Raw genomic sequence first — 26,312 nt, 5'->3', positions numbered from 1 at the left:
TACCACATTGACTTCCCAGAGCCCACTTAAAACAGGGTGTAATAGGGTGTTCTTTTGTTCATTTGTTTTTTCAAGACAGAGTTTCTTTTTGTAGCTCTGACTTAGACCAGGCTGGCCTCAAATTCCGCCTGCTTCTGCCTCCCAAATGCTGGGATTAAAGGTGTGTACCACTATGCCTGGCTAGTAGGAAGCTTTAATCCCGTCACCCCTATAAGCAATATGGGAGGCAGAGAGAGGAGAATCACCAGAAACCCCTAAGATGGTATATACAATGGCAAACAAAAACGGTCTCAAGCAAGGGAGAAGGCAAAGACTGAACGCAGGGTTGTCCCTGGATCGCCGTTTGTGTTCCTTGGTACACATGCTACACATACACCCACCTCTGCAAATCTGCATTCACAAAAACTGTTTATGTTTTTTTGTTTTGCCTGTTTGTCTTTTTTTTAAACAGAGCTCGGGTATAATGTGCTTCTTGCTTACATGCTTAGGCGCGAAGCTTTAGATTCCATTTCTAGCAACAAAAACAAACAAACTTTTTTAAAAAATTGATGTTCTGCCAGGTTGTATGGCACACGCCTTTAATCCCAGCACTGGGAGGCAGAGGCAGGCAGATTTCTGAGTTTAAGGCCAGCCCTGTCTACAGAGTTAGTTCTAGGACAGGGAAGGCTGAACAGAGAAACGCTGTTTCAACAAAGCAGAACAAGCAAACAAAAAAGGTTGATGTTCATATATCATTTTTATAAATGTTTCAATGTCTTTGTCTAATTTTCAAATATTTATTTTTCATGAACATTTGATGGGGGTTTTCAAAATAGAATTTCTCTATATAACAGCCCTGGCTGTCCCGGAACTCACTGTAAACCAGGCTGGCCTCGAACTCACAGAGACCTTTTTGCCTCTGCCCCGAGTGCTGAGATTACAAGGGCATGCCACCATCGCCCAGTCATAAACATTTCTAATGATTGTATTTTGTTTTTAATCTAGAGTTTCTCCTCCTGGTGGTGATTTTTCTGATCCAGTCACATCTGCTACTCTGGGTATTGTTCAGGTATGTCTTTCCCCCTCTGCCATACTGCAGCTGTAATTTAACTAAGTGATCAGCAGATATTTAATTTAGTCACTATAGAATTGGTAGCAATAAAATGTTTTAATAGCACCCTTAATATTGTGAAAGTTTAATACATTCTGTTTTTTTCTTAGTTCTTAACAGTCTATAATAAACAACAGAAGTCTGGAAATACATCCAGGTAGCAAAGTTTTCTCTAACTAGAGAACTAACTAGAGAACTAAGTAGGCCCAAAGACTATGCTATATCACAGTATAGTCGGAGGCAGATGGACCCATCAGAAAATGGGCAACTCCGACCTGACTCCGTTCTCATTGCTCTGCCGTTACCTAGTCTAGTAGTCTTCTACATCTTGAGAGCAAGCTTGAAAAATATGGTTTCTGCCTAGACAGTTGTTTACTTGAGTCAAGGCATAAATTTTACTGGATAGCTAGTCATTAAAGAAGCCTAAATAAAAGCTGTCTGTGAATCAGAGCTATAGTAAAACAATGTTAATATGTTCATGAGTACCTCTTTATGTAGGAAAAATCTTTCTCCTTTTCTGCCGGTATCAGGTGAAACAATAGAGACTAGTTCTATAGTTATCAAAGTATTTAATATTTGCTAAATTTTGGATTTTAAATTGTTTGGGGGAATTGGAACAAAGTTATCAGTCCATAAAGTATCTGAGAATTTGGCCTCAAAAATGAATGTCAAATATTATTTAATTGACTCACTATGATAGGGACTTAAATTCATCAGAACATTTTAAGAATTTTATTCAATGTAAATGTCTGTTCCATCTCAATCAGCCTTTCTTGTTCTTCTGTTCTTATTCTAATAATCTTTAATTGCACCCATCTTCTTTTTACTATCACATTTGATGTAGTTTTAAGGAAATTGTGATAGGCTTGACTTGTAGATATTACCCACCTGGAAAATGGAGAAATGTGTCTTTTAGTTAAGTTTAGGTTTTGCACATTTTATTTGTATATTTATATTCGCACATATATGAATATTATATTTATATATGCTAATATTATATGTAATTGGCTCAGGAGTTAAAAGGTGCTTATTGGGGACACTTTGTAAAAGAAAAGTCTAATTTCCCTTTTTTTAAATCAGGTGTTCTGGGGCTTAGATAAAAAACTAGCTCAACGCAAGCACTTCCCCTCTGTCAACTGGCTCATCAGCTACAGCAAGTACATGCGTGCCTTGGACGAGTACTATGACAAACACTTCACAGAGTTTGTTCCTCTGAGGACCAAAGCTAAGGAGATTCTGCAGGAAGAAGAGGACCTGGCAGAAATTGTACAGCTTGTGGGGAAGGTGAGTTAGAACGGGGGCTGCACTGGGGTGTTATACCAGTTGCTGACACTTAAGTATGCAGGTGCTTGCCTGGCTGGTACTAATGGCTCCTGGCTAATCTTGGTGCTCTGAGCCTGAGGTAGGGAGAGAGCCACAATTATGAGGCCAGTTTGCTCTACTGAGTAAGTTCCAGGTTATTGTGGGCTGTGAGTATGAGATCATGTCTCTAAACAAGCAAAAATTTTAAATGTGAAGTACCTTTTAAACTAGATAAACCTTTAAAATTCCATGTAGCATTTAGCATGGTTCTGGGTTCATGACAGGTGAAAACAAGACACCCATCACCAATCAAATTCGATATAAAATTAGGGCCAGTTAACATCATTTTTGTAGGAGCACTAGAACTGGGAATAGGATCAGATTCTAGTTCCTCTAATAATTACCAATGTGACCTTCAATAAGTGACTTATATTCTATAGCCTATATCTAGATATTCCAAAGGAAGATATTGTAAATACACCAAGTCATTAAATCTCACATGTGAATGATTTCTCAGGTTATACACAGGACTAGCCTGGACTTACCACTCCCCACTATTTAGATAGATTATTCCTATGTAGCTCAGGTGAGCTTCACACCCATAATCCTTATGTCTCTACCTCCTAAGTCCTGGGATTAATGGTGTGTGCCACTATGCGAAGGCCTGTTACTTATATTGTATTGTTAAAATAGCCTCCTAATTTTTATAACAAAGGGTAATATTATTAGATAGCTAACATCTATAGCTTATATTACACATCTAGTATTTACAGAGTATTGTGATCCTCTCAAAGGAGCAAGAAATAGGCCTGCAAAGCCAGATAAAGACAATTTGAGAACAACATTTTGTTTATGAATATTGATAAAAATATTAACTATTCACTTCTTAAACCTAGTAGGGCATTACAAATACAGTCCCATCATAAACAAGCAATGTTTAGCAAATGTGGCACAGAAAAAGTATCATTAGGAACAGGGCGATGACTCAGTAAAGTGCCTGCTGAGCAATCAGTCACAGGCACTGAGTTCAGATCCCTATCACCCACGGAATGACGTGTGTACCTACAATTCCAGCATTGCGGAGGTAGGGACAGGAGGGTCCCTGGGGCTTGTTGGACCACCATTCTACTGGTAAATCTCAAATTCAGTGAGAGTAAAATTAAAGAGGAAAACATTTGAGGGAGACACCTAATATCAGCCCCTGGCTTCCTCATTCACACATTCAAAATTGTACATACACATACACACACATGCACAAACATATACATTCATACACAAAACATAATGTATCTTAACAGTATAAATAATATAATAGGAAAATGATATCTCAACCCATAAGTAAAAAATATTTGATGTTTACTATTACAATTTAGAAATCTCTTACAAAACAAGGAATAGAATTTATTTATTTATTTAAAAATTTCACCTCCTCCCATCCTCCCATTTCTCTCCTCCTTCCCCCACTCTCCCTCCCCCTTGCTCTCCAGTCCTAAGAGAACTCAGGGTGCCCTGCCTTGTGGGAAGTTCAAGCACCCCCCCTCCATCCAGGTCTAGGAAGGTGAGCATCCAAACAGCCTAGGCTCCCAAAAAGCCAGTACATGTAGTAGAATCAAAATCCAGTGTCATTATCATTGGCTTTTCAGTCAGCCCTCATTGTCAGCCACATTCAGAGAGTCCAATTTGATCACATGCTTGTTCAGACCCAGTCCAGCTGGCCTTGGTGAGCTCCCATTAGATCAGTCCCATGGTCTCCGTGGGTGGACGCACCCCTTGCAGTCCTGACTTCCTTGCTCATGTTCTCCCTCCTTCTGCTCCTCATCTGGGCTTTGGGAGCTCCAGTGTGGGTCTCTGTCTCTTATCTCCATTCATCGCCAGATGAAGGTTCATAAGGAATAGAATTTTTAACTCTGTAAAAACTAATATGCAAAGCTCCACATGTTAGTGTGTGCCTCTATTTTACAGCTACTGGGGTCACAGAACAGAAAAGGTATTTGAGCCCTGGAGTTTGATAGTAGCCAAGGCAATACAGCAAGATCCTATCTTAAATAGAAAATGATGACAGGAAGGTTGGACTGGTGGTTAAGAACACTTGCTGCTCTCTCAGAGGACCTGGGTACAGTCCCAGCGCCCATGCTGGGCCTCTCACCACTGCCTGTCATGCCATCTTCTGACCTCTGCATGTGTTCACACACATGCACATGAATAAAAGCTAAAATAAATTAAGAGAAAAAAAGCTGGGGAGATAGTTCAGTGGGTGAACACACATGCTGTGCAAACATGAGCACTAAAGTTCAACTTCCAACACCCATGCAAAAAAACAAGTATGGCTGCACACACTTGTAACCCGGACATTGAGGGGCAGGAACAGACAGATTTGAGCCGCTCACCAGCTAGCTCACCTAGCCAAAGTGGCAAGCTTCTAAATTAATGCGAGACCCTGTCTCAAGAGAATAAGGGAGAGTAATAGGAAGAATCACAATGTCCTCTGGCTTCCACATGGGCATGTACATGTGCACAGTCACATGTGCTACACACAGATAAATGAAAATACAGAGAATATACTAAAACATGGGGGAATGTTTTACTTAATAGAGAATGGAGAAATTTCAGATGCATTTCTTTTTAAATCAAGATTAAGACTAGAATGCTTCCTGGGCAGTGGTGGTGCATGCCTTTAATCCCAGCACTCTAGAATCAGTGGCAGGTGGATCTTTTGAGTTCGAGGCCAGCCTGATCTACAGAGTGAGTTCCAGGACTGCCAGGGCTACACAGGGAAACCCTGTCTTGAGCAAATACTTACTATCGCTGTGTTCAGTTGAATATGAAAATCCTGAAGGATGACATAAGAAAATTGTCAGCTCAGAGGTTAAGAGCACTGACTGCTCTTCCAGAGGTCCTGAGTTCAATTCCCAGTAACCACAAGATGGCTCACAACCATCTGTTATGAGATCTGGTGCCCTCTTCTGGCCTGCAGCGGACATGCAGGGAGAACACTGTATACATAATTAATAAATAAATCTTTAAAAAAAAAAGAAAAGAAAAGAAATCTTTAAAAAAAACTTTTTGTTATCTAGGATTAGAAAAGAACTTCTTAGATTTTCTTTGAGCATAACAACATCAGTAGAGCTGGAGAGAGAACTCTGGTTAAGAGCACTTGCTCTCCTTTCAGAGGTTCCCAGCATTCGCATGGTGGTTCCTAACTGTAACTCCTGATTGGGGAATCAGATACTTTCTTCTGATCTGTGGACACCTGGTAATGTTGGTACAACAGACATATATGCAGGCAAACATACACATGAAATAAAATGTAATAAGTTTTAAAGGAAGTTTTCAGTAAATAAAATTGATGGTCTACTTTTTAAATTGTAACCAAAGGGTAGAGCAGACAGATAAGAAAAGAAAACCAGAAATATTACAAACCTGTAGGCAATCCTTCAAACAGCAATGACATACCAATCCACACTAGTTTGAGTACAAGAATTGTCCAGCTGGTTGTTGTCAAGTCGTGTGGGCTCCAGGACTGGTATACTGTTGGTAGGTATATCATTTGGAGTGGCCACTGTAGACAGAATTTGCCGGGTGCCTTGAGTCCTTAGGATTTATAGTAGTAGCAAGTATATGAAAATCCAGGCCCCTCTACCAGGGCAAAGGTAGAGGTAAAGAATAGAGGATGTGCACACAGAATGAAATTGCCAGAGTTGAAAGAAATGGTTATGTATCCTAGAACAGCATGGTGGATCTTAAAATTAGCAGTCAGAAACACTAGAGAACATTTTAAATAATGAGAAATATTTTCACAAAACAAAATGTGTGATTTCATAATTTAAAACAAAAACATCAAGCTTAATATTTAAGTGTGGTTGAAGAACGAAATAGAGATGAAAGAGATATGTTTGTTTGTTTATTTAAGAAGGCTCTGAAAGATTTGATCACCCAGAGTGCCTGGAACTTCCTGGATTTGTCCCTTTTTCCTCCTGTTAGAGATCCCAGCACAAATGGTATTATCTTGTGGCTGGCCAGGTGGTTGCTAACAGCAGGATATTTGCTGCAGTGGTACTTACAGGTTGAAGAGCTCTGTAACTTAGCTAGCTTACCACGAAAGCAACACTCAGATAAGCAAATGCTTAACTATCCATCATTGTTCTAAATGTCCTGTAATGTTAACAGAGCAACTCTATGGACTTTGTAGATTTCTGTCAAACAAGCTTAAAAGCTGAATTCAAATAATAGAGTCAAGGTACCATGTAAAAAAGTACTTTTTAAAAAATGGGTATGGGGCCAGGAGGTGGTGTGTGGCACATGCCTTTAATCCCAGCACACACGGTGCACACACATACACATTGGTGCTTTTAAAGAATAATCAGTGCTAGTGAGATGACTCAACTGTTAAGAGCACTTGTTCTTGCAGGGTTCAGATCCGTTCATAACTATCCATAACTCCAGTTCCAAGGTATCAGTGCTTTCTGACTCCTGGGAGTCAGGCACACACATAACACACATACATACATGCAGGCAAAGCACTCATACACATAAAATAATGATTTTTTAAAAATTAGAAATCTTGCATACTCATGTTCATAGGAGTATTATCCATGTGGCCAAGAGTAAAAGTGGTTCAGGTGTCCACCTCTTGGTGAACGAGAGACAGATCCCTTAGTCACTGCTACAACACAGATGAATGAGGACATTGTAAATGAAATACACAAATAGTGTATGGTTCTACTTCTATCAGCTGTCTGAAATAGGGTACCTTGTGGGCTTAGAGTTTCAGGTGTACAAGATAAAGTGTTTTACTGTGATAGTGCTTTACACTACTGAAGAACCTCGAGAAGTGCAATTCAGACCTGCCTGAAACTCAGTCTGCCATCCGGCCTAGCCTGGGACTCACTGCAGTCCTCTACTTCAGCTGGCCAAGTATGGACATCATAGGCATGAGTCACTCTGGATGCTAATTTTATATCATTTACTGTTTTACCACTGTTAAAAATCAAGAATTTATTAGGGATAAGTAAGTGTGTGTTGGTGCCTGCTTGCTAATTGATTTTGTTGTCATTGATCCCACCAATGGGATGAAATTTCTTAAAGTATCCTTTTGTTTTCTAGGCCTCTTTAGCAGAGACAGATAAAATCACTCTGGAGGTTGCAAAACTTATCAAAGATGACTTCCTACAGCAAAATGGGTACACTCCTTACGACAGGTATGCTGTGCTAATTTTCCTCCTCTCTTCTCCCTTAGACAAGGTTTCCCTGTGTAGCCCTGGCTGTCCTGGAACTCACTCTGTAGAACAGTCTGGCCTCTAACTCTCAGAGATCTGACTGTCTCTATCTCCAGAGTGCTGGGATTAAAAGTATGTACCACCACACCAGGCCTAATTTCCTCTTTTTTAATGTATTTTTGTTTGTTTTATGTGTATTGGTGTTTTACCTGCATGTGTGAGGGTGTCAAATCTTGGAGTTACAGACATTTGAAGACTTTCTGTTGTATTTTGGCAAAGAAGCTGCCTGCACATTGAAAACTTGCTCATACAAGTACATTCTGACTCAGTGTATTGCTTGTTCTGTATGTTTATAGCAGACATCTAATGTGCCCGGGCATCGCAGTTTGCTTGTTAGTCAAATTCTGCCGTTTTCACTCACACAGATGTCTATAATTAGAGTGAGTTATGGCTTCGTGCCAGACCTGGGGGAGCATCCCCTGCCTCATCTTTCTTTCCTGCTGCTTTTTCCTGTCTTTGCCCAAGTATTCATTTTGTGCTACCCCTGTCTAATTTCGCCAGGACCCCAAGCTTCTTGCTACAGAAGATCTTGTTGAGATCCCGTCCTACCTTCTCCCACCCCTGCCTGGTGCCTGCTTGTTTTCACTCTCTACTAGTGCTGTTCTTGGTTAGACAGCCTGTTTCTTTTCCATATTGAGAATTTGAGCCTTGTGTCTTAAGCTAACCTTCTCTCTCTTAAACCATATTTGACTCCTTTAAATAAAAGACCAAAAAGAGCTAGGGAAGTGGCTCAATGTACCTGATTCCAAGCCCTCCAAATGCATACAAAGCACAGTAGCACACAGCCATGTCTTACTCCCCTGATAGCTAGGCAAATGCTGTCAGCGGCCTGCAGAAGCTAGTATGGTGCACACAGTGGTGGACAGAAGAGACTCTGTCTTGGAGAACGTGAAAACTGAACAAGTAGAGGTTATCAGAATGGAGTTAACATAAAAAATAAGTCAGTATGTCAGTTAGCATCAGAACGCTGATCTGTCCTGAGTGAACCACCATATAAAGAAAAGGGGCAGAATTCTTCAGAAAGACTGTATTAAAATACATGGAATTGAGCATTTGCTTGTGTGTGTGTGTGTGCATGTGTGTATCTGTGTGCACACATGCGTGTGTCTATGCTTTTTAAAGGTATAGAATGGCCGGGTGGTGGTGGTGCATATCTTTAATCCCAGCTCTCAGGAGGTAGAGGCCGGTGGATCTCTGAGTTCGAGGCCAGCCTGGTCTACAAGAGCTAGTTCCAGGACAGGCCCCAAAGCTACAGAGAAACCCTGTCTCGAAAAATAAACTAACAAAAACAAGTAAAGGTATATGTAGATAAAACTGAATATACTAAAGGGCACTGAAGGTTGGGGGTAGCTTACTTGGCATACCCAAGACTCTCAGGTCAGCACAGTGAAAAGAGAACGGGGTGGGGGGAGACAGGGTAACTTCGGAACTTTGCAATTCTCTGCTTTCCTATTTCTCATTAAACCTTATCTCTGATCACAGGGAGTCTTGACAACTGAGTTGCTTTACCAGTCGAGTTACACATTTAACTGCTTGTACCAAAACAGACTGTGACAAGCCATTAGAGTGTGGCTGTGCTGCTTCACTGTGTTCTGTTTAATAGTTAGAGGCAGAATATATGTGTAAAGACACTAATGACTGGTAATTCGTCGAGTTTCATTTGATAAAAGTGTGAGTTTGCTTTGTAGGTTGTTTTTGCTAACTGCCCTGTTGTTCATTTTCCCCAGGTTCTGTCCATTCTATAAGACAGTGGGGATGCTGTCCAACATGATTTCCTTTTATGACATGGCCCGTAGAGCTGTTGAGACCACTGCCCAGAGTGACAATAAAATCACATGGTCCATTATCCGTGAGCACATGGGGGAGATCCTCTATAAACTTTCCTCCATGAAATTTAAGGTACAGTTTCTTTCTGCTGTAGCCTTTGTTAGAGAGAAGCCAACCTTCCTTCTTCCCTTCCCTCCCTCACTTTTCCTTCCTGCCCTATTTGAGTTCCATACCTGAGATAGGAAATTTGCGTTTTTCTTTTTTAAGGTTTACTTCACTTTACATCTGTGTGCCACGTGTGTGCAGGTACCTGTGGAAGCCATAAGTGGGTGTTGGATTACCTGGAGCTCGTGCATGTGCACAGTGTGGGTGCTGGGAACTAAACTTGGCTCCTGGAAAAACAGCAAGTCTTTAACTGCTGGGCCATCTCTAAGTTCCTGAAATTTGCATTTTTCATTTTACAATGCTTAGGCTGTATAAAACCAAAACAGTCTTCCAAGTAATGGAATCCCAGTGGTAAAGGTTGTAGTGCTGGCGAGTTGGCTCATCAGTCAAGAGCACTGACTGCTCTTGAATAGGGCCTGGGTTTGCTCCCCAGCACCACGTGGTGTATCACACTCGTGAAACTCTGGGGATGTGGCACCTTTCGTGACCCCTAAGGGCTCTGGCACACAAATGATGCACCAATATATACTCAGGCACACCACACACACACATTTAAAACATGATAGTTTGTCATGTCCAAAATAAATCCTAATGCCTTTTCTCCCTGTCTTAGCGACTAGGCAGTTCAGAGTGACTTCCAGGCTAGATGGCAGTTAATTTACTAAAGCATCTTTATCTCAGCTAGACTCCACATTCTCATAGCAAAGTTTAACCAGTTCAGTGAACTGTCCAGTAGAAACCCACATATATGAGTGTTTTTATAAATAGTTGATGAATTGGATTACATTGCATTATTTCTAAGTCATGATATTAAGTATATGTATTAATCACCCATTGAAAATGATGCTCTGGATATATTTATACTACAGAAACACAGACCTGGAGGCCACAAAATGGCCTTGCTCCTAATGGTAATGGTACTTGCTCCTAAGCCTGATGACCTGGATTGAGTTAGATGTGCTGTTTTGACTTACTGTGATGCTCCAGCCTTCTACAGGAAATTCACTGAGTTAACTCCCAGTTGTTGTGTGCACACACCCGCTTATGTGTGATGCTACAGGATTTCCACTGATGGACACGCTGCTGAGGTTTGAGCACTGAGTGTCAGCAGCAGGCAAAATTCAAAACTGAAATAATGGGTTTTGTTTTATTTTAGTCCATTTGCATACTTCCACTGTAAAAGAAAATGGGGTAGTTGTGACTCCTACCTGGGATTCACCAGTGTTCCTCAACCTGACCTGGTATTCCATATGAATTACATCTTGAAAATTGTTTCCCCACTTGGGAGGCAGAGGCAGGCAGATCTCTGTGATTCGAGACCAGCCTGGTCTAGAAGAGCTAGTTCCAGGACAGGCTCCAAAACCACAGAGAAACCCTGTCTCGAAAAAAAAGAAAAGAAAAGAAAGATAAAAAAAAAAAGAAAATTGTTTCCCATAGGTAAATTGAATTTGTATTATTTTCTTTTTCAGGATCCAGAGAAAGATGGTGAGGCAAAGATCAAGGCGGACTACGCACAACTTCTTGAAGACATGCAGAATGCATTCCGTAGCCTCGAAGATTAGAACTGTGGTCTCTCTCCTCTGTCTCAGCAAGCTATGTGTATATTTTCCTGAATTTCTCATCTCAAATCATTTGTTTCCATATTGTGCAGCTTTGAGACTAGTGCCTCTGTGTGTTCTCATTTGTCTTGCTGTTTCTTTGATAGGTCTTACAAAACAAACATTCCTATGTGCCAGTGTTTGAAGGGGCTCCCTGACCTTTATCTGAACTGGTGAATGCAGTTCTCATGGCACACAATGGCTGCGCTACTGTAAATGTATCTGTAAGGTGGCCACCCCTTTCCTCATCTCCACTAAAGTGTAAACAGGACCGCTCATGGACTCTACTGGGAGTGGAAGGCCAGGTCTCGGTACCCGTGGATGGGTACTTAGGGAACGGCTCTGCATTTGTGGCCAGACCGCTTGCAGCTCTGTGTTTTATTGCGTAACCGTTTTGTAAGAAATATTTCCATTTAAAAACATAAAAGATTAATGTTCCAATTATACATAGCTTCCCCCATTATCAATCAGGAGTGTTTATGGGGTACTTGGGAACTATTTTGTCTTTATAACAGGCATTTGCAAGGCTGAGCTTAATAGATAATTCAGTTCCCTCTGAAAATGTGAAAGAAAGAGAAATAGAGTCAGGTGGTCAAACTTAAATTAACATCATCTTGTTAAAGCATATTTTATTTCACTAAGAGAAATTCAATATCAAGGACTTTTATATACTCAATTATTAAGAATCTTTTTTTTTTTAAGTACAATTTAAAAATCATTGAAAATATGATCCACATCATAGCTGTTCTTTTCCTCAAACTTAGGTGGACAAGCTTCTCAGAGTGGCAGTGGGAACCGGAATGCCACAAAGAAACATAATAGTGGTTACAGGCGTTTGCCCCTCTAAGAACAGCTGTGCTGTAGTGATTCTTGGGGCCAGAGTGGCATTATTTTTACAAGGTACATGTGTCGTGTTTGTTTGCCTGTTGAAATTCTGAAAACAGTGAGTCTACCAATTGCAGAAATATTACTTTTATATGTTTTTTATTCACTGCTCAGAGAGCTTCTCAACTTATCTGTGGTCATAGTAGCATGATAGTTTCCATTCTGTGACTAGATGAATTATTCTTGTATTTAACTGGTAACAAAATCTGGGTCATAAAAAAAGAGAAAAAAATCAATTCTGTCTCACTGTTTCAGTATGTTTCAATAATAGTTTCCATGTTTGCACAATGAGGCACATTTCTGAGAACTTGGAGAGCTAGCCCCTGTCCACTCTCTGGCTGATATTGCTAGCACCATGCTTCCTCTTTGGGAGGGGGAAGGGTACTGAATATGTCTGACACTCTCAAGTACACAAGTGTAATAACAAAGTATTTATTTTAAGCCTGAGTATGTTATTTAAATTATTAGGTGTTCCATTTCTTTTGGTCTTTTGGATAGACGTACATAATGTGTAAATCCTTGCGTAGTGCGTGTCTTCACACAGTGGACTGCTGTTCAGGAAGGCTCTTCTTCCATGCAGTGTTTTAAAGACTGTTAAATGATGGTGACAGATACCCATTATGCAATGACTTGTTGACATGTGGATTAATGGTGCTGCTTAATCAGTTTGCTTCCAATGTGACTTCGTATCCAGAGACCCTGACTATTGGAAATGAAAAAGATCTCAAAAACTTTCTACTTACACCTACCAGCACACTAGGCTTGTGACCAGAGTGAATGATCCAAAGAAACTACTTGACCAAGTTCGGTTTTGTTGTCCTGGATTTGCGATGTGCATTATTCCTCCTTTTAAGAATGTTGATGTATGAGTGCAAAGAAACTAGAGAAATGTTGCTCAGATTTCCACTGTAACTTTCCTTTTATCCACATTGTAGAGTTGCGGATTGTTCACTGATAGTGTTTCTTTAGTAAGGCTAGGTTAAAATACAGCGATCTTTTTAAAAGATTATGCAGTTCTATTTATTGTGCTGTGCCTGGTCCTGAGTGCAGCCAGTTAAACAAGTTTCATAAGTATTTTTCCAGTGTTAAATCTCACACCTACACCCTTTGGAAACTTCCATCCTGAACAACGAATAGAAGAGGCTATATAAATTGTCTCCTTATCCTTAAGATTTCACTGTCTTTATGTCAAGAGTAATGTATAATTATTAAAGTTTATGAAAAATAAAAAGTGGATTTAAATTAACTTTACTTTCCTTTTTGGGGGGAGCACAAGATCTCTTAGAAAACATTCCACCTTATATTTTGACTTAGTGTTACAATATGTCCTTTCGAAAATGTTTCACTTTATAGATTACTGCATCATGAGTTTGGATTGTGGCATTCACAGTAGCCTACAGTCATATCACTCGGTAGGTGGGAAGTACAGCTTACAGAATCTTATCCCATTCTGACCACGACCAAGTGAGTGTTTTTTCAAAATTAGAGGTGATCCATGGAACTCATTCCATTTTTGTTCAATTTGAACTAAGTCTTGCAGTTTGCAATGTAAATAATTTTAGACCTAATATAGCAATTTACCAACATCCATTGTTGCTCTCCAATATGTTACCTCGATGTGTATATGTGGGAGTGACTAGATTGGCTTGCATGGTCACAGTGGCCATCTGCCTGTTCAGCAGTACTCAGTACAAGAATGACTGATGAAACAACCCCCAGGCCAAGGCTGACAGCCTAGGTGTTTCCTTGAGAGTCCATGTGAAAAGGCTGGAGAAGCTGGAGTCGGCATCTGTGGGTGATGGCAGCTGTACATCAGCAGACATTCAGGAAGAGAGGAGTTGCACTAGCTGGCTTCCTCCTGCCTATTGGATGATGCCAACCACATTTAGGACTGGCCTTCCCTCTTAGTTGGTATACTAACCATCTCTAGAATTGGCTCACAGACACATCATGAAATGCACATCACTAATACAGGCATCTCTCAACTTGCATGTTAGTCATGGTTCTCCAGGGGAACAGAACACAGGTAAAGGGAGGTTCCTGGCTTGGCTTATAAAATACACACTGATAGCCTAAAAATGTCTTACACTGGATATACCTAGAATATGGTAGCTGCTCAGTCCACAGGCTGCAGCCTTAGCATCATAGTCTGTTGATGAAGGTCCAGAGGATTGCTCAAGACTAGTCTTTAGTCATGTTGGAAGCCAAGGAGACCGAATTCTGATGTCAGTGAAGAATGGTAGCCACAGAGGCAGTGGCAGCAGAAGAGTAGATGCATAACATGAATGTTTTAATTTATAGATTACTTGCATGGAAAAAAAGCAAACATCTTTTTCCCTTGGGCTTCCTCATTCCTGGGTCAACACTGGAAGGTACTGCCCAGATCAGTTAATGTAATACAGAAAAATCTCTTATTGAGTGTGTCTTGTGGATTTGCGATCTAGTTAGACTGGTAACCAAGGTTAACCAACCCTTAAGGTGTTTAATTAGAGTTCTCTAGAGAAACAACTGATTTTATATATATATATATATGTGGGACAGAGTGAAGCTGGCCAGACCACGCAGCTGTGGCCTGCTGAGTTATCTCGTCTGCAGTAGTACAGGCTTATGAATGTGTCCTTCAGCATTCAAAGTAACGATGGATTGTTAAAAACAAGGTTAGTGTCTTAAGTATATGCTTTCATTAGATGTTTTCCTAGTCGTTCAAAGATAAGAGGCATATAGTATTGCGTTAACAACCTAGGCCCCACTCTAAACCAGCTGGGGCGGGGGTGTCTTTCAGCTCCAGAAGGAACAGAAGAATCTATCTTAATACTCCTCCCTGGTAATTCTTACAGGGGGGCAAGTCTGGGGAGGATGCGTAGCTTCAATACTTAGCTATAAAGGCTAACATGAGAGACTTAAATGGAAATAAATATGCTCTCAAACGTTCTCTAGTTTTATCACACTCTCAGTATCATACAATTTTTGCCATTTATCTTGACATTCGTTGGTACGCGCGCCCAACAGTTCTGTGCTGAGTCACATGGGTTGGCTCAGATACAAAACAGTGGCAATGGGACAGAGCTTTCCTAAATCATGAAAGTTGAACGGTGTTGTTATACCTACAGATTTCAAACGATTCCGTGATTGTTTCGGGAATACACTTATGGACGAGCAGTTTCTCTTCTGCGCACGTCTCTAGAAGCAAAAGATTTTAAAAGCGATCAAAAGGATGCAATTCTGAAGGCTTAGTTCATGAATATAATTACACGGGGTATAATTTAATCCCATTTTAAAAATTTGTCCGGGATTTAAAATTCCTTTTTCTTTACTCTATCGTGATGATTTTTAGTTCAGATTTTAACCATCATCTGAATAGCTCTTCTGTTTTTATGGGTCCCAAATAACTAGTACATTTAGCATTTACTTGATGACTTAAAATTGCACTAAGAGTTTTGGGACACCTTGTGTAAAAGCTCTAAATTGCCTTCAATCACATAAAACCATACTCACAGCCTTTATTTTCAAATTGTGCACTTTATTTTAAAGTCGTTATGGACCCCTTTGTTGAAGTCCCTTAAAAAGTGATTTAGTGCTGTGTTTCCCGTGTGCCACATTGTGGGCTGGCTCTTTGGTGCAAATACTAAAATGGAAATTGGGGTACAAGTTGCTCAATAGGAATCAACAATTCAGAAAGGAAGGGGCGTGGAGGGAGGATGAGAACAGAGCTCTGCGAGCATCAGCAGCCTGACTAAAGTGTGGCCAGTTTCGGTGGCAGCTCTGGGGTAAATATTGCCAGAGTGGGAGGTTAGTCCTGAAGTGGCCAGTTCCGTTGTTCCATATCTCTTAGTTCCCAGATTACGGAAATCATAAGAGAATAGTCCCAGAGTCGTGAAAGGAGGCCACAAACACGAATTAAAGCAAGAGTACGTGTAAACTAAAAGCCAGATTAACTATATCAGCATCAGTTAAGATATAAGACAGCACTGAGTATGTATTTAAAAGACTGTCAGGTGAATACTGACCCCAGTTTCAGATGTGGAGTTAGAAAAATGTCTTAACAGTTAAGAGGCCTTGCTGCTCTTGCAGACCAGAATTTGGTTCGAAGCACCCAGGTCCAACAGCTCACAGTGGCCTGTGACTCCAGCTCCAGGGATCCAGTGCCCTCTTCTGGCTTCTGGAGGAACAGTGTGTGCATACACACACAAATAGAAATCGTAAAAACTACGATGTAGCTATGTCCTGGTTAGTTTTTATGTCAACTTGACACGAGCTAGAGTTACCCAAAAGAAGGAAGCCTCAGTTGAGAAAATGTCCCCATAAGATCCTGCTGTTAGGCCTTTTCTTAATTACTGATAGATATGGGGCGATTTCAGCCCATTGTGGGTGGTGCCAAACCTTGATGGTGGCTCTGGGTTCTATAGGAGAGCAGGCTAAGCAGGCCATGGGAAGTAAGCCAGTAAGTAGCGCCCTTGCATGGTCTCTGCATCAATTCCCGTTTCCAGGTTCCTGCCCTGTTTGAGTTCCTGTCCTGACTTCCTTCCATGATGGACTACAATGTAGATGTGCGAGCCCAATAAACTCTGTGCTCCCCAACTTGCTTTTGGGTCATGGTGTTTCTTTGTAGCAACTGCAACACTCAGACAGGGTACTTCAAAGCTAAGTTGTTTTTCTTGATATTTGAATCGTGTGGTTGTTAGTCAAAGTGATAAAAATTCTATCACTAAGTAAGCATTGAGCATCATTCACACAGGTTCAGGAGAATTTTAAATTAGGATTGAACAGATCCCCAGAATGTAGAGGTCCTTAGTAGGAACTAACAAATGCAGCTACAAATGCACCCCTGTCCCAGCTGCTCCTGCTCTGCCCAAAAGAAGTTTAGCATGAACCCTATCACCTGTATTAAGTCGTATTCACTCCAGATTCAGTGATAGTCTATTTGAACTCTTGTAGAAAATGACCGTAGCATGACATTGTGTCATGTCGGTTATCCCTGCACTTGGGAGTGAAGGCAGAAGGTGATATTCAACATTGGACTCAGCTATAGAGGTAGTTCAAGCCAGCCTGCACGATCTGAGACCCTGTAACTCACAACAAGGAATACCAATCCCTAGTTGGTAGAACTGCTTGGGAAGGATTAGTGTGTGTGGCCTTTTGGAGATGTATTACCAGGGGCAGTTTTGTGGTTTCAAAAGTCCTTGCCATTCCCAGCTAGCTCTCTCTGCCTAGTGACTTAGGGTTAGGATGTAAGCACTCAGCTAGTGCCCCTGCACCATGCTTGCCTGCCGGCTGCCATGTCCACTACCATGGTGATCATGGATTGCAACCCTCAAAACTTGAGCCCCAATAAACATCTGCACTTATAAGTTGCCTTGGTCATGATGTCATCACAGCAAGAAATGCTTGCACATTTACATATTTAATTACATATTTCACAACACTTTTTTTATATTTGAGCTAAATGTTACCTTTTTTTTAATAAAACATGTACCTAAATTGTCAGTTTTATTTCTGGATAATAAAGAGGAAAATGATCAAGCTGGTTGTGGTGGCACATGTTGGTAATCCCCACACTCTGGAGGCTGAGAAAGGAAAATCACAAGTTCAAGAGCAGTCTTGCTTCTTGGTAAGTCGGTCTAAAAATAACAGCAACCAAATCTACAAATATTTAACAAATTAGGTTTTTGAGTGCTGTGGGAACTCCTTCAGCCAATAGCCTCTAAGATCCCGGCCTGCTTTGGGTGTGGTCTCGTGTATTATAAATGCAGATGAAAAGTGTGTGTGGGCCTCTTGGCTGCTGGATTCAGTTCCAGTTCCCAATGCACGCAGAGGACTGTGTATTGCTACCCTTTCTGTGAGTTCACCCCCTATTAAATAAACATTTATTATGCTCCATTCTGGGCTAGTATGGGACCATTTTATTTTAAACTGAAACATTAGAGGGCTGGGGATTTAGTTCATTCTCAGAGTTCCTGGTCACTTTTTGTAAGAGGACCTGGGTTCCATCCTACACACACACACACACACACATGCGCGTGCACACACACAAAGACATATACACAAATGGACACACATTGATACACAAAACAGATACATACACACATTCACACAGACACAAACCCACACATACATACACACTAATAGGGACATACACAGAGAGAGACAGACGTGCACGCACACACACACACACACACACACATACACACACAAGCACTGCCGTCATTGAGTAGCATGTCCGGGAGTTCCATAGCATGAAGGGGAGAATGAACATTGAAGGGTCACCCATTCTCCCTCCTATGCTGTTACATGGCAAGTTGCTGGTTGTCTAGTGCTACAGAGTAAGAACATATCTCAAAATGAAGCAGACGTAAGGATACCCTGAACAGAGTTCCGGTGTATAGGACAGCTAATGCCTCACAAGCAAGTTAATGAGCCCTGGACAGATTTTGTCTCCACGCACACTTTACAGAAAAGCCCTTTTAGCAAAAATACTTACACACCGTACTGATGTGGGAGTGTCATATATCATTCTGTTGATTTCATTGGTTAAGCAATAAAGAAGCTTCTTGGCCCTGATAGGTTAAAACATAGGTGGGAGGAGTAAACAGAATAGAATGCTGGGAGGAAGAGGAAGTGAGCTCAGACTCGACAGCTCTGCTCTCAGAGACACACGCTATGAAGCTCAGACCCAGGATGGACGTAGGCTAGAATCTTCCCGGTAAGCGCACCTTGGGGTGCTTACACACATTATTAGAAATGGGCTAGTCCCAGTGCGAGAGTTAGCCTAGAAGAGGCTAGATAGAAATGGGCCAAGCAGTGCTTAAATGCATACAGTTTGTGTGTTGTTATTTCGGGGCATAAGCTAGCCAGGCGGCCAGGGTGCTTGGGATTCAGCCCCGCCGCTCGTATTTCAGCACTGTACATACATTGAAGACATTTGTTTACTTTTATTGAAAATAGTTTAATCTTTTAATTTTGCTTTTGAGAAGTATTTTAAATAGCAATGACCCAAGATTCGAAATCAAGAGACATTTAAATAATCAGAAGCTGGGTTTATTTTTAATTTATTAATGAGTAGTGTTAAAAATAGTTGAGTCAAAATATAAACCCAAGTAAATGGTAAAGAGGGCAAAAGGAAAGAGAAAAACCAATCCACAAAATCTGATGTGCAGTAGTCTCTGTTGGAGAGCTAGCCTTGGCCCCTCCCTCACTGAGCCAGCTGGAAATGGACAGCTACAGACTCCCAACACTGAAGTGGGCCCTTGGCCCACGGGAACCACCACACTGGGCAACGAGGGGAAGCCTCTGCGCCTCCAGGATACGAACCCGCCTGTCTCAGGGTGACAGTTTATGGTGGTCTTCAGGCTCCAGACCTCCTGTGGGATCCGGCTGAGGCTAAACTTTGGGTATGCCCACTATTCTCTCCTGTTTTCTCACTCTTGTGTCCCCTGAGCAGGCTCTTCCTGATATCACCTCACAGCCCTCTCTGTTGGAGGCCCTACTCTGGCTGACAAAACTGAGGCTGTTCTGTCCTCCATAGATATTGTTGCTGAGCAGAAACAGCTGTAGGGTTGCCCAGTTCTGTGGCCTGGGGTCAGAACAGCAGCCTATACTAAGACATGCTCAAGAATAGAAGGCCTTCAAGGGATTCATAGCAGTGTGGACTTTAGGACCGGGGATGCGGTTCAGTGGCAGAGCAGTCACTTAGCATGCACAAGGCTCTGTCTTAATCTCTAGCACCCCAACCACCACCAAAGGAGCGCAGTATTTCCCCACCAGGACACCTAACAATGTTCACTTAAACTTTCCCCTTCAGTATAAATTTATGTGTGGGGGCATCTTTCTTGCATGCATGTCTGTGCACCATATAAGTGCAGGTCCTGCAAAGGCCAAAGAGGGCATTGGACCCCCCGCCCGGAACTGAAGATACAGATGGTTGTGAGCCACCTTTTGAGTGATGGGATTTGAACCTAGTCCTCTTTTGTAAATAGAAGTTTCTCTGTTCCACCCCGCCCCGCAGCTGCTTTTAAATAATTACAGAATGTTTGGCCTATAGTTCAGGCTTATTACTAACTAGCTCTTAGATTTAAATGAACCCATTTCTATTAATCTATGCACGGCCTCGTGGCCATGGCTTTACCAGTCTGTTAGCATCTTGTTTCTTGGGTGGCTGGCTCGCGTCTCTCTCCCCACCCCCACTCTGCCCTTCTTTCACCCTGTATCTTCATTTTGGCTTTCCCACCTGGCTTTATTCTGCCTGGCTATAGGCCAAAGCAGCTTCTACATTAACCCATGAGAGGAATACATATTCACAGCATACAAAAGGATTATCCTACAGCATTCTCTCTCTCTTTTTTTTTTCTGAGACAGGATTTCTCTCTATGTAGTTCTGGCTGTACTGGAACTAGCTCTGTAGACCAGGCTGGCCTCAAACACACAGAGATCCGCCTGCCTCTGCCTTCTGAGTGTGGGGATTAAAGGTGTGCACTCCCAGGCGCAGCAAATCATTTTTCTACTCAATGCTATCCAGTTTCTATTCTGTTCCAGAATTTAACTCACAGGTAGATTCTGTTTTCTAGGTTGTGTTTATTTTTAGATGTACCCAAGTAAGATTCTCATAGGCGTTTGTATTCTCTTCTCCCTTTTCGACAAACATAGTTAACATGCATTTCATATTTCATATGTTTTTAGCACAGGTTTACAATCATACTAACCACAGTTTCTCTCTCATGTGTTTTGTGTCTGTGTGTGTGTCTGTGTGAGTTTGTGTGTGTGCATGTGTGTATGTGCATCCTTGGTTGTATGTGTGTGTGCATGTGTGTCTCTGTGTGAGAGTATGTGTGAGTGTGTGGGTGTCTCTGTATGTGTGAGTGTGTCTGTATGTGTGTCTGTGAGTGTGGGTGTGAGTGTGTGTCTGTGGGGGGTGTGCATGTGTGTGTCTCTGTGAGTGTGTGTGTGCATGTGTGGGTGTATCTGTTTCTATGTGTGAGTGTGTATGTGTGTGCGTGTGTGTGTGTGCATGTGTGGGTGTGTCTGGGTGCATGTGTCTATGCATGAGGCTGTGGAGGACAGAGCTGTTAACATAGCTATGTTCCTCCATCATTCTCCATCTTAATTGCTGAGCCAGGATCTTCCAAGGGACTGAAGCTCACTCACTCACTCAGCTGGACCTGCTAAGCAGCAAGCCCGAAGCCCTTCCTGTTCCATCCCTGTGCTGGGACTCCAGGCAAGTATTGCTGCATCTTAGGTGGGTTCAGGTCCTCACGTTTGTACAGCAAGCACTTTACCCACAAATCCATTTTCCTACTCTTGTGGACACAATTTCTATTCTTATCTTCCTTAGGCAGAATTAGCGTTTACCCATGAATTAGCTGCTAAATTGCTGTTGGTCTCTCTAGAGATTTTTATTAAGTACTACCCATTAGAGCCAATGAAATAGATCGCATGGCTTCTGAAGATGGCTACTCTCTAGGAAGAGTCTCGAATAAAGGAGTTATTTGCAGCTGCTGGCTGCTGGAGAAGGGAGAGTCACTTTCCTTTGGGGATGTGGCCGCTGGTTGGTTCCCCACAGCCCAGTGGATGAGCCCACACCCATGTAAATACAGGCAGCACTAATTGTACTCAGTGAGCTGAAATACATAGGACATGAAATTAGGAGGGGGTTGTGATGGTGGGGGAAGGGCATCCTGGAGGACACTGGAAGCTGGAGGGGGTTGGATATGCTCAAGGTACATTGTGCACGTGTATAAAATTTTCAAAGAATAAATAAAATTAGAAAAAACATTTTCAACACTGTAATTATACCATTGATAGTTTATTGGGAAAGATTAGCTTATATCTTTGCAATAGTAAAGCAGTTCTTAAAAGCTTCATCGAAACCTCTGAGGCAACAGAATCGGAGAGAGCTGGAAGAAGCGGCGGGTCAAGGCAGCTGCGCCTGTGTATTTAGCAGCAGATGTCATAGTGCGGCATTAGATAGCATAAGGCATCTCAGTTTAGAAACTGGCTCGGGATGGGTTTAAATAATTCACAGTTTAATGAAACATGGATCGAGGAACCTGGAGCAAGTGACCTAGGAACTCTACAGCTTGCGTTTGTTTGTTTGTTTGTTTGTTTGTTTGTTTCCTTTTTCTTCTTACTCAAATACTAACCGGCTTCACGTTACCTTATCTCAGCCTTCTAAGTTCTGTCCAGTGGCACCGATGCCTCTGCCCCAGGAAAGCTTGCCTCATTGTCTACCCAACCTCTCTCAAACCTCCTTTCTTCCTTGGCCCTTTCCTATCAGGTTATGAATAAGTTCTGGCTAATTTCGTTTTACAAAATCTATCCAAATCATAATAAAACTTGGTCAGTCGACATCCAACAACCACTGTCTAGCCCAAGGATGATGGTGCACGCCTTTAGTTCTAGCACTTGGGAGACTATGTGAATCTCTGAATCGAAGAACAGCTAAGTCTACATAGAAAGTTCTAGGCCAATCAGAGCTACATGGTGAAACTCTGCCTCAAAACAAACAAATGAAAAGAGAACAAAACAGTTCTAAGCAATATCTAAATTGAAAGACCATTGCTTTTATTGTTTACTTTGTTTAATATATGATATATATCATACAAAGTAGAATATATGATATTTACACAATTTTTTTTAAACACAGTGTAGGAACCCATTACTCAGTTTGAGAAATAGAACATTGGTATAACAATTTTTTCTTACCCAATTGCTTTCATTTTCTTTCCCCAAAATATAAACATTACTTTTGTATTAGTCAGTAGTTGTTTTAAAGCTAGATCATCCACAATGTACCTCTAAATATATTCATGTTTTAAAAAAAAAGGAAAAGAACGATATAGCAAGCACCAATCTTACTGTATAAAAAAGGCGGATGTTGCCACTATCATAGAAAGGCTTTCAAAGAAAATACAAGTCCCAGTGCCTGAGGGCTGTGATTTAACTTCAGTTGCTTGAGGGTTCATGAGTGTCTTTCCAAGAAAGTCTGATGTGGGATGCCCCTCTGTACGCTGTGGATCTGTTTTATTACCATTGGTCTGTGGGCGGAGCAGAATATAACTAGGTGGGAAATCCAAGACAAGAGACAGGGAGAAAGAAGGCACCGCCAGTAGCCACTGGACGTGTAAGTATTACCAGTAAGCCACATGGCACATGGTGAAACACAGATCACTAGAAATGGATTGGTTTATGTGTACAGCTAGCCAGTAAGAAGCCCGAGCCATCATCCAAGCAATTATAATTAATATTAAGCCTCAGAATGTTTATTTAAGAAGTGGCTGCGGAGACCAGTGGGCAGGAGAGAGAATGGTCCAGTGGGACTGGGTGAGACGGAGAACAGCTTCCAGCTACAAACGTCAGTGTGAAGGCCTGAGGTTGTCCTGGCAGACCCAAGGTCCTGGTATTTGGAGCGACTGAGAAAAAGGTGCATAACTGGCAAAAAATACGGTCCAAGGATGGACTGTCTGATGTTCGCTGCTTCTAAGGCTTCTAGGGCGACCTGCAACTTTCAGGAGCAAGCGAGGAAGCAATCTGTGGGGCGAAGCGGAACGTGAAGGCAACTGGGAGAAGAACCGGCCACCTTCCATAACCAATCCACACCGCCCGATCTGGAAAGTGGCTTCCGCATCCCCTTGGCAGCTCTCTTCAGCGTTCTGCCTCTATTTTCCATTGTCTGCATTCCACATGCTGTTTTTATTTGTTTCTGAATAAACAGTTTCTCGATGCTTTGTTTCTCAAGGAGGGTAAGTAGTGATTTAAGGCGACATTGTACATATGAAAAGTAGAGTTTACCAGGAGCCTGGAGAGCAGATACCTGGGATATACCCTTCTCATTTGTCTCCAGTTTCCGAGGACATTAGCGTGGCTGTTTCTCTGGCTCTTGAGCACTCTGGTGCAAATCAGCTGGGCCCTCCGCTTTCCCGCTGCTCAGTTTGGGGCTTGGCTTTCTCAGTTGTATGGATCCGTCACTACTTGTCTCATTGCTGCACAGCTTAGAAAATCCCCTTGCTTTTAGCGTTCCTTGTCCTTTAGTTTTGGCACATATTAGGAAAAAGATTAAACAATGTCCAGACTGCATTCTCTCACTTTTAAAAAGTGATTCATCTTCATGTACGTGAATGTTTTGCCCTCATGTATGTATGTGCACCACATGTGTACCTGGAGCTCTTGGAGGCCAGAGGAGGGTGCTAGATGCCCTGGAATAGAGATTAGAGACCACTGGAAGCTTCCACGTTCATGCACTTAACTTGTAAATGATCCCTCCAGCCCCATGTATTCACTCACTTTTGATGAGGTAGCAGAACTAAAAATATGTGACTGAAAATTATTGGTGATATTTCTTGAGAACTTTGGACTAAGCTAATCACATTGACTAGTAAGGAGTTTTGAAGCCAGGTATGGTGGTGCACACCTGTAATCCCAGCGCTTGGGAGGGAGAGACAGAAAGATTTCCAGGACTTCTGGGGCCCTGTATCATAAAAACAAATAAAAAAAGTGAAATGTTTAAACTCCTTAAAACTAGTCACAAAATGAAATATAAGCTAGAAAGCACACGTCAGGGAACTGTCACTTAGGTAAGAGTGAAATTACAGCGTGTAGTGTATCAGCTCGGCCGGAGGGTCTCTGGGAGACGGTAAGTGGGAAGTCCCACGATGGGATGTGGTCCTGGCAGTGCACACATGTTCTTCCAACTCATGTCTTTACATTCCTGCCCTCAATCCCAACCTCTGCCCTTAGTGTTCTACAGAACTCAAGATGAGACATTAACACAATCCCCTTCATTCCAAGTTCTCTATATTTCCTATGAAATTCTCTGAACTCCCTGAGCCTGGCTTTCCTCTGAGGATCTTGCTCTCTCAGCAGGCCGCTCAGGTTGTTTTCGCCCCGTGTCACCTGAGGTAGCTGGGCTCATATCCAGTGACCCTGTCACCCTGCTGGTGACTAGAATGCAGGGCAACAACGTGCAGCTTCTAAAGTTAGGTCATTGTCACTTTCACCTGTCTCTCAGATCATACGTCCTGAGGAAAAGCACGGCCACAACATGAGGACTCAAGCTGTCCTTTGGAGAAGTCCTAGCAGAGAGGCACCGAGGCCCCGGACCAATAGTCAATACCAGTCTACCAGTTCTGTAAGTAAGGCTCTTCGGACATGGATGCCCCAAGCTCAGCCAGGCAGTCTGAGGACCAGAGTGTCACATGATTGCCTAGAGCAGTCTTGTGATAGACCATGAGCCAGAACTTTCCACTTGTGCTATTTCTATGTCTCTGACCAATGGAAGCCACGAGAGATAGTGAATGACTATTCTCGCTCCCAGAGTCTATGATTTTAGGTGACGTGTCGTGCAGTGATAGTCTCCAGAGGCGTGCCAAAGCCATAGGAGGGGCACATCTCTTTCTTTCCTTCGTTCTTTCTTTGAATTCCATGCCTGAGAACTACCTGAGCCTGCTTCTCCTGTCACAGCCATCTGCCAGCTCACAGTTCGTGCTCCTCTTTTCTTCTGCTCCTTGGAGGGCGGCTGCTGCTTTTGAATCAGAGTCTCATGTAGCTGGACTGACCTCAAACTCATTCTGTAGCAAAGCCAGCTGAAGCTGGCCTTGAACTCCCAATCTTGCTACCTTTACCTCCTTAGTGCTATGATGGCTGGCATGTGCCACGGTGCCTGGCTCAGACTGAAGAACTCTGGTCCCCGCTTGTGCTCCCCTCCCTCTTCGCTCCTTGTTTTTCTCTTTTGGTAATAGTTGTTTCAGTAACTAAGACAAGACTTTCAAGTCCTGTTGGCGGAGGTTTCCGTCCCACCCGGTCTGGCAATAACTACACAGAAACTGTATTACTTGCAATACTGTTTGGCCAATAGCTTAAGCATATTTTCAGCTAGCTGTTACATCCTAAACTAACCCATCTCCATTAATCTGTGTATCACCACATGGCTGTGGCTTTCTAGGTAAAGTTCCATCCCTGGCATCTGTCTCTGCTGGAGCTCCTTGACTTCTCACTGACTCTGCCTACTCTCTTTATATCTCTTCCAGCCTGGCTATATTCTGTAAAGCCATTGGCCAAAAGCAGCTTCTTTATTAACCAATGAAAACAACACATATACAGAAGGACTTCCCACACCAATGTTTCATTGTTTCATTTTTTTACATTGATTTTTAAAGTGATTGTGTGTGATGTGTGTGTACACACACACACACACACACACACACACACACCCAGACCTATACTCTTGAGTGCAGTGCTGGT

At 42.1% G+C, this 26,312-nt stretch overlaps 1 protein-coding gene across 4 annotated transcripts in view; it reads left to right on the top strand.

The window, feature by feature from the left end:
* The window catches only part of Atp6v1a (ATPase H+ transporting V1 subunit A), a 66,704-nt gene extending 53,375 nt beyond the window's left edge, over positions 1 to 13,329 (top strand). For all 4 annotated transcript variants that reach the window (XM_050148870.1, XM_050148867.1, XM_050148868.1 and 1 more), the window contains exons 12-16: positions 985 to 1,048; positions 2,171 to 2,374; positions 7,496 to 7,590; positions 9,396 to 9,567; positions 11,070 to 13,329. In XM_050148870.1, coding sequence (XP_050004827.1) covers positions 985 to 1,048; positions 2,171 to 2,374; positions 7,496 to 7,590; positions 9,396 to 9,567; positions 11,070 to 11,162 — 628 coding nt within the window. In that variant the 3' untranslated portion in view covers positions 11,163 to 13,329. The remainder of the gene's footprint in view (positions 1 to 984; positions 1,049 to 2,170; positions 2,375 to 7,495; positions 7,591 to 9,395; positions 9,568 to 11,069) is intronic.
* The last annotated feature ends 12,983 nt before the right edge of the window (positions 13,330 to 26,312 follow it).

Source organism: Alexandromys fortis, unplaced genomic scaffold (genome assembly GCF_014885135.2).
Source record: "Alexandromys fortis isolate MF-2015 unplaced genomic scaffold, M_Fortis_MF-2015_v1.1 scaffold_4, whole genome shotgun sequence".
Classification (NCBI taxonomy): Eukaryota; Metazoa; Chordata; class Mammalia; order Rodentia; family Cricetidae; genus Alexandromys; species Alexandromys fortis.
The sequence above is the reverse complement of the archived record's forward strand: the minus strand, read 5'-3'. Positions and strand labels throughout refer to the sequence as shown.